We start from the raw sequence: 13693 nt of genomic DNA on the forward strand, positions 1-13693 counted from the left end.
ATTTCAACTCTAACTAACAGACAGCATTAAAGAACAGCACTTATTTCCTTCAAGCCAACCTGTTTCTCTTTTCTTCTCTCCTTGCTGCCAGAAACTGCTTGAGAAAAAAATCGAAGCAAATCTTGTCTTCTAAGCAGCGTCCAAACTACTCCATGGGCAGATATTGTTACATTGAGGCAAATGATTTGTATCATTTTTGTGAGCCAAAAAGACACAAAGACCGAAAAAATGGGCACCATCTCCCTTCCAGTCAAACTTCCAGCAAGTTCTTGGGAATCATGACAATATCTAAACCACAGTTTAGAATTTCCCCCAAATCAAAATACTCCAGCGATCATTCTGCTTTTACTTTCTCACTGTTAGAATGGCAGAAGCTGATGCATGTGTCCAATTATGGATCCATTATATGAAAACCTAATATGGGAGTAGGTATATCCTATGGCTTTTACTCAGTTGAAAAATGAACAAACAGTTTTTGTGTTGTGAGTTCAAAATTTGGTTTAATAGCAGTAAATCCTCTACAGTAAAGGCAAAGGTGCAGATAACAGAACCCTTCTCTTTTTTCCATGTAAGGTTGAAAAACAGCCTGTTTTATTGTATTTTGACTGAAGACATTAAGATGGCATTTCAACAAGCTGAGTCACCTTCCTTACATTACCAGAAAAAAATATATGAAACACATACAAGAAGAAGAAATAAACCTATTCCTACTGCTGTAAGAAACCATCTCAGAAAATGGTATGACAGGAACTGACCTTCTTTCAAAAGAAAAAAAAAAAATCCACTAACTTTTCTTAGGTAAAAGGTCTCATTTCCTTCTACAATGTTTGTGTTTTTCAAAATACTATCAGCAGGTGCACCAGATTTCAAAAACCTCTTGTCCTTCATCACATATAATTGTGCTGCATATTATATTAAGAAATACAAGCAGAGGAATGTAAGTGATGGGAGTTCAATTAAAACCAGCATAATATCTCGTTGCATAGAAAATGATTCTGCAACTGAAACAGGTTCTAATGAGAGAAAAAAGGAATACATTTTCACATATTTTTAATTACACAGAACTTTCTCGAACATGATTTTTAATAATATATTCCATTAGGTTAACATCATATTTAAAGAAAGTGCATTTTCTGATTTCATTTCAAGTCTGATTTTGAGCAATTATTGTGTCATTGTTCTGCAGTAGAAAGGTTGAATTCATTTACTGTGTGGTTATGCTAGTTATGATTGATGTCGCTTCTCCAAATGATAAACCAATCACCCCAATGATGTAATGTCATTTTAAGAGTGCTATAATCACATTTCTCTCAAACTGGGAGTTCTGATGAGTTCTAACAAAGATTTATTGTAGATTAAAGGCCTTCATAATATCAACAATAGATTGCTCATTTGATAGAATATTTGATTAGGTAATTTTTTTAAGCAAATGATTTCTTTCATATATATTAAGAATGGCTCTTGTGAAGGGCACAGGGCAACACACGTGGATGAGTGTCATCTCACATCCAAAAAGGATAAAGCTGTTGAGGAGCCATCCTGTAATTACAGAGCTTGGAGCAAGAGAAGTATCCAATCAGACAAACAAGAGGACACTTCTATTGTGTAATTAGTAGAAGACATTGGTAAATATTAAAAAAAAAAAAAAAAAAAAAAAAATTAAAAAAGAAAAATAAAAAAATACGACCAGAGCCTGATCAACCTTTTCTTGTCATGTAGATGGTAAAAGCTACTCTGCAAATCTTTCAGGGATAGGGCTAAGCCATAAAAAGTAGTAACCTTCTCCAATTTCATGTATAAGTCATTATCTGTGGTATTTTCTTATAAACTCTCTAAAGAAACATTGTGAGAACTAAACAAAAGAAATGACACCATTAGGAAAGGGTCATTATTTTCCAGAGGATGCATTAAGTCCAGAAGAACTCATGCTACAGAACCCTCCGTGGTGATCAAGCAATTATGCACGTGTCTGTGGTAAAAAAATACTAAAAAAGGACACCTGCACCTTATACCCTGAAAATTTAAAATCATTATATATTATGTGACTGTTTAATAAAGAAGTAAATGGGATATGGGGGGAGAAAAGTGTTAAAATGGAGAATGGACAAAGCAAAGCCTATCAGAGGATGCCAAAAAGGTTCCTTCGGTCAGCCTTCAGTAACAATTGTTAAACATGAAGCTTTTAAGGATAGAAAGAAACAATGATTATGATTTAAAATGAAACATAAAGAGCTCTTCCATCAAATTTTCTGATGTTCTTTTATTGCTACTTCCTTCATTTGGCTTCCTAAGAAAAGCCATGCTGGTTCCCTCAGTCCCAGCAGTGGCTGTAATTACCAAGTACTCAAGCATCCTCCAAGTCTCTTTTTTTAGTTCACATTCCCTGACCTTAATTTTCTTCTACTTATTTCATCCCTCTCCCATTTACTTTTCCCATTCCCTTTTAAAATCTCATCAACTGCTTGATCCACCACACCCTTTAGACAATGTTCTCTCTTGTTCTTTATTCTGTTCTTGAGCCATGAACATTCCCTGTTCCTGAGATGAGGCAAGCATTCCCCAGCTCCTCCTGCACATAGGTAATGATCCACCACCAATCCAGGAAGCAGAGCTGCTTTTTCCATGAATATCCCTTTGCATTTCTCTGCCCTAAGGCCCCCTTGTCATTTTATTTCTCTGTTACTTGGACTCACAGGTGCTTTTGTGGTTCTCCACAAGCTGATCTCATTCTTAGCACCCTGCCATCACCTCTTTCCTATGCCACCATCTTCTCTGAGTATTTTAATGTCCTGTGAAAATTCATTGGGGAGCTCCAACTTGTGCTCACTGTCTTTCAAATAACTAACTGCTCACCATGCAGGAACCTTCCCTCTTACTCTTTGTTAGGTGAAATGCTTCCTTGAAAGCATTTAGTGACAGATTTTGCTGAAACCCTTTTGACAACACAAAGACCCTTCAATCAGCTGGATCACCCTTATTCAGAAATGGCTGAGCCCTGCAAAGGACCCTTGAAGCTACACTGACTCAAAGATAAATCACACCCACTCACTTCCTGACCCTCTCCCCATTTCCATGGTTTCTACAGAGTTGCCCATTACAGATTGTGAGGTCTGCAGCTCCCAGATCACTCTCTGAATCTCTTAAAACCCCCTCAAAAGTGGCATCATTTTTTCCATAATAATAAACTCGAGGAGCAAGGAAGCACACTCAATCTCTGAATTATTATTTCTTTGTGCAATTATATTTTAGCATACCTGAACAGGGTTAAAGGATAATTCAGGATGGAAGGAACCCCAGGAGGTGCCTAGTCCAGTGTCCTGCCAAGCAAAGGCACCTCTGAGGTCAGAACAAGTAGCTCAGGATTTCAGCCTAAGTGTTCTTGGAAAGCTCCAAGGACAGAGACTGGACAGGCTCCCAGGGCCACCTGTTCTAACCCAATGCTTAGGGAAGAATTTATACCAAATATCCACTCTGAATGTTCTGTTTCAGCTTCTGCTCCCTGTCTCACCCTCCCAGCACACACCCCCAGCCCCTGTTAAAGGGGGGGTGTTCAGGTGTGCTGTGTGCACCCCAGCAGTCCCACACCACACAGAACCTCCAGTGTTGCTCAGAGCTGCCTTGTTACAGCAAAGAGACCCCTCAGGCCGACCAAAAACTGCACAGAAGCTCTGAACCTATCATGTTTAGTTAAATAACACCCAACATATATCTATGATAAAAAATAAAAAAAGGGAGCTAGAACAGCTTCTTTTGATTTCCCTGTATTTCTAAAAAGGGATTGCATCTTCATTCTTCAGTTTTTGGCTGTCAAAATGAAAAGTCATCACCTACTAATAAAAATTAAAATAAAAAAAAAAGAGAAGAGAAAAAAAGAAGAAAGCAAGCCCTAGGCACTACAGATTCCATGACTGATAGAGCTGCAAGTGTTTTAAAATAGTGGCCTGAAAGACAAGGATTAACTTGCTGAAAAATAGCAGATCTTAGTTAAATGCGACATTACAAGTATAGAAGCAGACAGATTTGGAAACAAGAACAGACACAGACTGGCAGAAGCAACGTGCATTTTTAGATACAAAACCTCATCACCAAATGATATACTAGATTAGCTCATGCAGAACGAAGAACCATCGTGTGTACATTTCTCTCCTACCAGATGCAACGAGGAGCAGGAAACCTACTTTGAAAAATAAATCCCACTGATGACAAGAATTCAATAGTATTTTTTGTGCTGCTTCTACCATACTTCAGACTAAAAAATCTCTCTATAGTAAAATGAAGGAACACCATATATGATGGATTGTGTTTCCAGGAATTTTCCATTAAATGAACCAGTGAGACTTTCTTTGCCCCATTTCCATAGATGCTCTCAGTTTTGTGCTGATGCAAGAACACATTTGCACATTAAAAAAGAATGCATAAAATTGGCACAAACATGTCACAAACAAACTCCATATGTTTGTAATTTTCTTACCACTGCTGGAAGCCTGCTGTGGCCCTGAACACGCTCTCAGCAGATATGAATTGGGAGAGAACTCCTCATCAGGATTGGTGTCCATGATTTGATGGGACGTGTTGCTGTCTAGCAATGGCATCTGGCAGCTAACTGGTGGAGGATTATGAGAACTGGGCAGCTGAGCAGATGGGAGAAGGCTAGACGAGGATGTAGGTGGAATGGGACGACCTGGGAAAGAGGACACAGGGATCAAAGATCAGCAATGAATGTAATGAAAAACCCCACCAGCCAAGTAATTGCACTGTAACTGCCCATGGTTACACTCGATTACTGCTGTACACTCGATTACAGCCCCTCAATCTCTGCCCTGGTACCAACCTGTCCCTTTGTATCACATTTCCTGAAATTACATCACATCTGTAAATCTCTTAAAATAGTAGTAATGGGCTGATTGATATTTTATTTTTTTTTAACCAGGAAAATTTCTCCAGCACAGGAATCTCTGAGGCATTAAACAACCATATCAGGGCTTTCTCCAAGCTAAGGTTCTTCCTGTGATGCTGCGGATCTTCCCAGAGCCCACTGAGAGATGTGACAGGAGGCACAGGGGACAGCAGGACTGAAAGGCAATTATTCCACTTTAGAGATGGGTTAAAGCTGGAATCTGGGCTGGCTCTCTCAGCACTGCTGTCCTTCCTCACCCATTGCCTTCTGCACCAGAGCTGCAGGAGCAGAATTTCCTGCCCAGCCAGGTTAGTTCCAGCCCTAAAGCCCAAACCCTAACGGGTACAATACCTCAGCGCACAGCAACAACATGGTCTTGGTCACCTAAAGCAATGGCATCAAGTCAACAACAACATTCATACTCATGTATCCTATTCTTTTGTCAAGTCCCAGAACCTCACACCAACCCATTCCATCAAACGCACAGAGACGAAGACAGGTTTTTTTTTTTTGTTTGTTTTGCATTTCAAGTTTATCTAGTGCATTGAAGAAATTCTTCATGAATAATTTAAATGTAAGAAAATATGACCTTTGTGATACTGCCAAAGTCTGTAAGGCAGAGATCTGCTACAAATGTTAAAACACAGCAAAACTACATCAAATGGTGTATCCTTATTGCCACCATTCTTAAAGAAAGAGTAGCAGAGAAAATAGACACTGATTTGCTCACTAGTTACATCTTCATTTTTGAATCAAGGACCTCACACTTTATATGAATTATCCTTGGGTTTGTACCATTAGGTAAACTTATGTAATCACACAAGAAACTCCAAATGAGAGCGGAAAAAAAGGCAAGAAAATGAAAAGTTCCAGCTCCCACATATAAATTATATTTGGGATGCAGCAATCAACCAAGGGCACATGTAGATACTGAAAACCACCAACTTTGCACTGCCTGGTACCAGCAAATAGCATGAAGTACTTCCTTCCCTTCAAAAACTTTTGAAATAAAATAAATACCAGAACATAGGCAAGTGACTTCCATCATTATTTTTTACTGTATTTTTAGCACTGGATAAATTGATAAGACTGAATGACCAAGTTATTGTAAGACAAAAATCAATTTAAGCTACTCCATAGTAACTCCCATCTACAATCTTTTATGCTACAGAAAATTAAATATGCATTGAATACTTTCATTGTGGACTTGCATTTGAGAGGAAATAATTTTAATATTGATGATAGGAATAATTACTGTTATTATTCATGCTTATGCTATTCTTATGAAATACTACCATGAATACCCTAAACATTCAAGGGAAGTTTGAGCAAGACCAGCTTCTAATTATCTCTTTGCAATGTGTTGCAAAGAAGCAGAGAGGCTGAGGTTTGACACACCTCTGACAGGAACGTGACACTCATGCCCACTGTGTGCATTTAATTTTCACATATGCTGGCTCTGCTTCAACACTGTGAAGTTGAAAGCAGCAGCTTTATAAATTCTAAATCTGCATTTACTGCATGTATCATATGGAAATATATTACTTTAACATAAAACTGTTAGATGTGTGAGGGTATGAGATGAAGGAAAAGATTTTTTCCTTTTGTGGAAACTGCATATGGTATTTTAGAGCAATTTAGGAATATTTTTGTAGAATACATTGAAAAATGATAAAACCCCCAAACCTTAAGAATTCCTTTGTCAGGAATGCTAATGACATTGTTACCATCATGAAATAATACAGCCCAAATCCCTAAAGAAAAGGCAAAATGTCTAATTACTGCAACTCTGTTTGTAGTTTAGAGGAAACAGAAGGTATGAAGCTGTTAAATGTTGCATCATTTTGGTGGGAAGTTGGCTCCTGAGGAAGATCTGTCCACAGTCACATACTAATGGGAAAACGGAGATGTCTGTGAGTCACAGAACCTATTGCAAATCCATCCTCTGGTTAGATTGCCTAATAAACAGCCAAATTTAATTAAAAATTTTCTTGTGGTTGGGACATTCTTGATCTTTCTATCAAGTTGATTTTTTTACATCTACTAAACCTTAAACTTTCCACTACAGCCTTTCCCTCTTTGAGGTTCTCTAAAAAGCATGTTCTCTTTCTCCACTCCCAGCCCCTGAAACACACAGCATCTCTTAAGACACCCAGTCTTTTGTAAAATATGGTGGGAAATGAATTGAAAAATTACTTAACAGGAACAGAAAGACACCAGTAAGCTTTTTTGCCTTAAGAAATTAATCTAAGGGGTAACTATCTGCAGCACCACAGTTAAGAGAATGGCTTGTGAAAGTACCAAAGAGAAGTGTGGGAATGCAGTTAGGCTATAAAGAGCATCACAAATGTAATTTATTTTTTACTATACACTCTTAAGTGAGAAATAAGGGCTTTGATTCATACTTATATAAATATCTTGGTCAAATACGTTAAATGTAACATTTAAAAGAACAAACTAAGCTTTGCAGGTTCTACAAACCCGAGCTCCTTGTCAGACCCATTCATGTGCCTACGGATATCTCAACAGTCATATTTTTAAACTTCCCAGCTCTTTAAAAGATTCTAAATTTCCATTGCTTCACAATGGGATTTGCAATACCCTACAGTCTATAAAACTACTGTGGCTTATGATAACATCAGTATTCTATTACACTGCTGTTTTCAAAAGTTAAATCATAATAGAAGTTCCTACAATTTGTGTCTGGTCTTCATATAGTAATATATTAAAGCTTCTGTGAGTAAGTTTTTTATCTAGTTGTGCATTGACAGAACCCTATGTAATGGATACTTACAGTGACAGCAATAATGTAATTGTGTGACATAGTCAAAGAAACATAAACCAGATACAAATGCTAGAAAGGGAACCAGACTTAAAGCTGATACGTTATATTTTCAATGGGGGATTGTATCAGTTCTTTTTGCAGTATCTGTTCATATGCATGCTCATACTGCATATACTCATGCATGACAAAGACTTGTACAGATACTGAATAGAGCAGTTGTAAGGCATTCTTCAAAAAGAGCAAGCAGCCAAGAAGAAAAAAACAAATTTCCTCTCCTCCCACCCCTTTCTCCTGCCATTTATCTTATCTTCCTTTTTAGAGTGAAGGAAGAAACTTGGTAACTCTTAATTCAGATTTGGGCTTGCTTTGGGCTTTCACACCACACAGCACCTCAGTCTGCAAGGGCCTTCTTTACCCTCTTATCCCTTATATTCCTTTTTCCTTTTAAATCAGTCTCATGTTTCTTCACCAGCTCAGGAGCTTTTATGAAACCACTCCTCAATTACAGCTACACTTTAAGTCCTTAAGGCGTAAAATCTGCTGTAGAACCTACATTTAGAAATCAGGCCATGCTCACAGCTGGTAATGTCTCAAGCCCGGACAGGAAGGGGAGTTCTGTTCATCTCAATCACAGTAACACATTGGGAAAAGAGATACTTCAGTTGCTATTTAGCCTGAAAGACCACACCATCACCAGAAGGAAAAAAAAAAATACAAAAGATAAAAGACTGCCTGCAATCACTCCCAGCATGAATATACATAAACAAGAGACACAATCAAAGAAGATGTGCAAGCTGCTCATCAGTTACTGAAGGATATTTGAGATACGCTTTCCATACTCCCTCTGTTATTCTTTCTCCTTTAAAGGACCTATAGAGTTTTGTGGATAAATAAAGCCCACGTGTATGTAAAACCCTGATCTCTATATTGCACCCAGGTGCATGACAGGAAACAGGGAACCAATAAACCCCCCCTGGAATTTAACAATTTTGAGCAGTAAGCATGTAGATATGCATTCCAAATGTGCGTCCATCTATTTATGTACTTTTTTGTATACTGAAGTATATTACCCACACACCTCTAGACAGACATGCATAATATCCAAAAACATACATTATTTTAACAGGTCTAAAGATTAATCCAGACTCCTTAAATAGCTATTTTGCCATTAATTTGTTCAGGAGGGAAGATCACAACCTGTGTGTTGCCATCTCACACTCTTAAGTTACTCATTTCAGTAAGTCCTGTCATTAGAAGGTAGCTCATTCCCAGAGGTGGTAAATACTGATCTCAAAGCTCATTGTATCTGGAATGGAATTCTCAAGCTTTTCCCATCAGGAAAATCTCTCTTCTAAGGTTAGACATGTGTAGCAATATCTGTGTAGATTGTTCAACCTCACACATTTTCAGCATGAATTTCATATTCCTAAGCAGCATATCTTCATTGATAACTTATATTTATGACAGAAAATCTTCCTATATGTAGAGGCTTTTATAAGCAATATCAGCTTTCAAGATTTTAAACAGCTGATAGTCTTCACAATCAAGGGGTTATTATGTAACTGTTCTGCTCTTCTCTAAGGCTATCTGTTAGTCAAGCAGGCAATAAACATAAATGACCTGTGATAGTTACAGTTAGTCACATATATTGCTATCAGTAAAGCCCCTTCGTTCTACAGCTCTGGTCGTAAGGACCAGGACTCAGACAGAAAAGATCCACACAAGCCAATGTCTCCCTGTGCAGTCCTTGGCAGGTCAGATTGCAGAAAGAAGGGAAACTTTAAGAGAACTGTGTTTTTAAAAACCAGCTCTTCGGAAGATGTAGCAGCGTTCAAGTATTACTGCAGGAAGCTAAGGAAGTAAAGAGTGAAAGCAGAAGAGTTGTTTCTCCATAACTGATGGCATCAGAAACACTGTGTAAAATACTTAATTGGCAATTAAGATTTTGACATTTACTGATTGAAGCTGCTGATATTCATGTTACACCAATACAAAGCATACTTTGCACCCTGTGCAAAGTAATCCCATAAAATTATGTTAGCGACTTACATGATGGACAGGATCATTAACCGCAGTTGCTGCATTGCTCATATATACCAAAATTATACCCAGAAGGCTATCTAGCAACGGAATTGGGTGGATATTAACTGGAGGTGATAAAAGAGAAGGACCAGATATTGGCCTCCTTTGCTCCCTTCAGTCAGGAAAGCTGGACAGAACCAGTACAAGGACCACAGGCAGGACCCTGTAACAGCTCACAGCTCTCCTCCACTTAACACATTCGCACTAGGTTTTCAAGTCAGCCTAAACTGAAGCACCTGCACTGTCAGCATTGCTGAGTTCACTTTAAAGAGCGAGAAAAGTTGCTAAATATGTCAGGAAACAGCTAGATAATGTAAGATGCACGTTTTTGCAGTGCAAAGCACTATAAATTGAGCAGACAGTTGATGAAGGTGAAGCTTTCCTGAGCTACAGCACATTCAGCAGACTCTCCCTTCGCTCCCCAGAAAAACTGCCTTCTGCAAAAGAAAAAAAAATCTCCTTCTAATATGTATGCATAGCACTGCTCACCACTGGCCTGGGCACTCTTAAGCAGTGTTATATCTAATAAATTAAATATATATTGTCCTAACTGGCATGAGGAACATAAATATTTCATATTTGGTGAAATTACTGCAGTTAACTGACATGGGTGGGGAACAGCACGATGTATGATTTTTGTAGCTCAACTGGCATTCGTGCTTCCACGCACTGGGGGCCAGCGGAGTCCCAGCTCTGCTCAGGGGAGAAAGTTATTCCCCCTAGAGCCAAGCATCCTGTGCTGCCAGCTCCCAGGAGAGAGGGACACAGCACCCAGGAGTTACCCAGGAGCAAGCAGCAATGCTCAGCCAGCTGTGCAGAGCACTTGGTTAACTCGTGACTCTGCAGACCACACTTCAAGGGGGCAAGACAAAAGCCCCAAATGAAGTATGCAAGAAAAAGAGGGAAAGGAATCTAACAGTCTGTGATCGTTTTCTTCAGCACCAAGTTGTTTTCTCTTGCCTACACTGCTGCATTTTTTCTCTAAGGCAAACAGGATTCAAAAGAGCAAAAGATAAAGATATAAATCAGGATTTGGATGACAGAGAGTTATCACTGAAGAAAGGTACTTCCAGTCCTCCTGAAGCTCGTATCTCCAAAAGCAAACAGGCACAAAACCAGCCAAGCTAAGAAAAAGGTTTTCACACAGTCTATTTCACAAAAGTCAAAGGAGAAAACAAGGTCTTTTTAAAAGCCCAGACCTGTTTGCTGATGTGTTCAGGTATTTTTCTGCGTCAAAACGGATAGTAAGGGCCACTAAGGAAGCAGCTGATACCGCCATATCATACCAGAGCAAGACAGAGAATGCCTCTGAAGCAATTAAAAGAGAATGGCAAAAGAGAGATTTAGACACAGTAAGTCATCACCTATGATTTATACAACAGTGAGTCAGCAAAGGCAATTCAGTACCACAGGTCTGTTTTTCCCATTAAAAAAAAATAATAACTCCCTACAGCTTGCTTAGTTTTCTCAAAACTTGTTACAAAAAATTTTAAAATTATTTATTTTACAAAAACCAAAACAGAACAACAAACCATTAAAATATATTAATATGTTCCCTCTCCTCTGAAGTAAAACCATTTACTCAACAACCAGGAATACAGTCTGAGAACTGTAGATAATAGAAAAGGGAAAGATGAAGAACCACCAGCAAGTCCTGATCTCTGTTTTTTTATTACAGATCCATTCTACAAGCTCGTTTAAGCTTCGTTATCTTCCTTAAACCATTTGACCTCTGTATGTGATTAATATTTTCTGCAGTACTGCGCATGTGTAATCTTTGAATATGGAAATCACTGTACCAATGCAAGATATTATCATTGCAAAAACTCTGCAGGAGAGTGAGACTGACTTGGAAATCAATCACTTCTGACTTCCAGTGTTAAAGTTAAATTAATTTTTCTAAGCAATCCATCTACAAAATGTATCAGTTTTATGAAATTTGGGTATTAAAAATAAGGAGACAGTCATGACTTCAGAATTATCTAAACCAATTCAGTATGTAAAGGAATAATTTGCTGCTGTCAAAAGCTAATGTCACTTAATTCTTGTCTAGTTAAATCATCTGATGCCCCTTTCTTTTTTAGTTAAACAAAGATAAATAATAAAAGCAATTTACAGCTAGAAGATGTTAGGGTTCTGCAGCTGTTCAATGTCTTCTGGGCAGATTAGATTCTGTAATGAGAAGTTACAAGCCTCATTTTATAAAAGCTGTTGCTGTCTCGGGAAAAACATCAGTGAGTAAGATTAGAAAACCCTTTTCCTTCATGAACCTATTACACTAGCAAGCTGATTACTTGGCATATGTTTGATACTTTCATAGCTGGAAAACAGTAATTTGTTTCAATGATTTTTTCCCATCACTCATAAAGTCAAAATGTCTCCTCTAATATTACCCTACCTCTGATTCAGCCAGGAAAAACAGACAAATCCATGGGAGAAAAACTCACACCAACCACAATTACTTTAACTTTCCTAAAAAAAGATTCTACTGAACTAACTACAACCAGCGTTAAATTGTAACAACTTATCAACTGCCAGTTCCTTGTGGGACAGAAATAACGTTCTAAGATTAGGAATGTATTTAGAATAAACTTATTGGAAGATCCACAACCATATGTGAATGAATGAATTTTATGGTAACTTAATAATACGTGCAGCTTTTAAAAACTGAGAAGAAAGAAAAGTCCCTGTTTATCAATCTTACCAGCTAAACATTCATGTCAGGGAATCCCACTAACAAAGGGGTTGTAATTAGGCCCTGGGTAGGTAATTAGCAGGCACCCTGTGAAATCTACCCTCTCAGATCAATCTAGAAGTACTTGATTTGATCTTTATTCTGGGGACACCTGGAGTTCAGACTAAGCTGGGTTACAAACTTGTTTCTACCATCCAAACACCTTCTGTTTATCTTCACCTCATTTTAGTGAAATTCTAAGTACTGTTAAACAACCACTCACACCATCTCCACTGCATATCCCCCTGAATGTTGGCTTTATGTCTATTAGAAAAATTTATATCCAGGAACACTGCAACACTTAGCCGATTCTAGTGCCTGGAATCACTAATAGGTGAACAAACATGAGGAAACTCCAACCTGTAATTATTTAACCAACTCTGTGAGAGTTGTACATAGTTAGTACTAACTGGTGGGAGTTGGATAATGATTGGGCGATTTGTGTTAACTCTTTGAAGCCTACCAAAAAAGCAGCTCTATTTTCTGGTGGACAAATGAGAAATGAAAACAAGGCTTCATATGACCTACATTATGTAAATGGCCAAATAATTTAAATAATATGCTTAAAATCTGCTGTATCATGTGCCAGTGCTATATTCTGGGTAATTCTGCTTCAGGCTATTAAAGTCTACTTTTCTTAGTTCCACCTACATTAAAATACGGTGTTTCTATTTGCTTTCTAAATGTGTGGTGAACACACTGCTGAATTAGAGCTATCCCACTGCTGTGACACACTCTAGAGGTGTTTGTATCTTCATGCTGGCAGATAGCGAGGTGTAGTCAGAGAAGCATCAGGATGATGGAAAATAATCTTCCATTATTCTTGATACTGATACTTAAAGTTAGACAACATAATCTTAAGATTTACATTTTTCTTGCTTCATCTGTTTTTTGCTCTCAGCATCCAGCCTTGCATTTCTTACACCACCCACAGTGACTTAGCAGGAGTTTTGGGTGGACAAGCAAACTGAAGGTTTGACTTTTCAGTCCTCTCTGTCACTGGTGGGATTTTCCGAAGCACAAAAGCATGTCAGCATTTAACTCCCCTCTGTCTTACTGCACTTCAGGTAGCTAAACATCCTTTTCCTTAAACATTTTACAGGTGCTACAAAAGTTTAAGACTGTTAATGATATTTTACAATGAACTTTTGTGTGCCCTTACAAGAAATTACCATGCCTGTAACACATCCTCCTT

The 13693-nt window shown here is 38.1% G+C and overlaps 1 protein-coding gene across 15 annotated transcripts in view; it reads right to left on the reverse strand.

Moving 5' to 3' along the window:
* TENM2 (teneurin transmembrane protein 2) overlaps nucleotides 1-13693 on the reverse strand; it is a 654736-nt gene that overhangs the window by 217233 nt on the left and 423810 nt on the right. For all 15 annotated transcript variants that reach the window (XM_019289969.3, XM_010406241.4, XM_010406240.4 and 12 more), the window contains one exon: nucleotides 4472-4681. In XM_019289969.3, the coding sequence (XP_019145514.3) occupies nucleotides 4472-4681 (210 nt within the window). The remainder of the gene's footprint in view (nucleotides 1-4471; nucleotides 4682-13693) is intronic.

The sequence above is a fragment of the Corvus cornix genome, chromosome 13 (genome assembly GCF_000738735.6).
Source record: "Corvus cornix cornix isolate S_Up_H32 chromosome 13, ASM73873v5, whole genome shotgun sequence".
Lineage (NCBI taxonomy): Eukaryota > Metazoa > Chordata > Aves > Passeriformes > Corvidae > Corvus > Corvus cornix.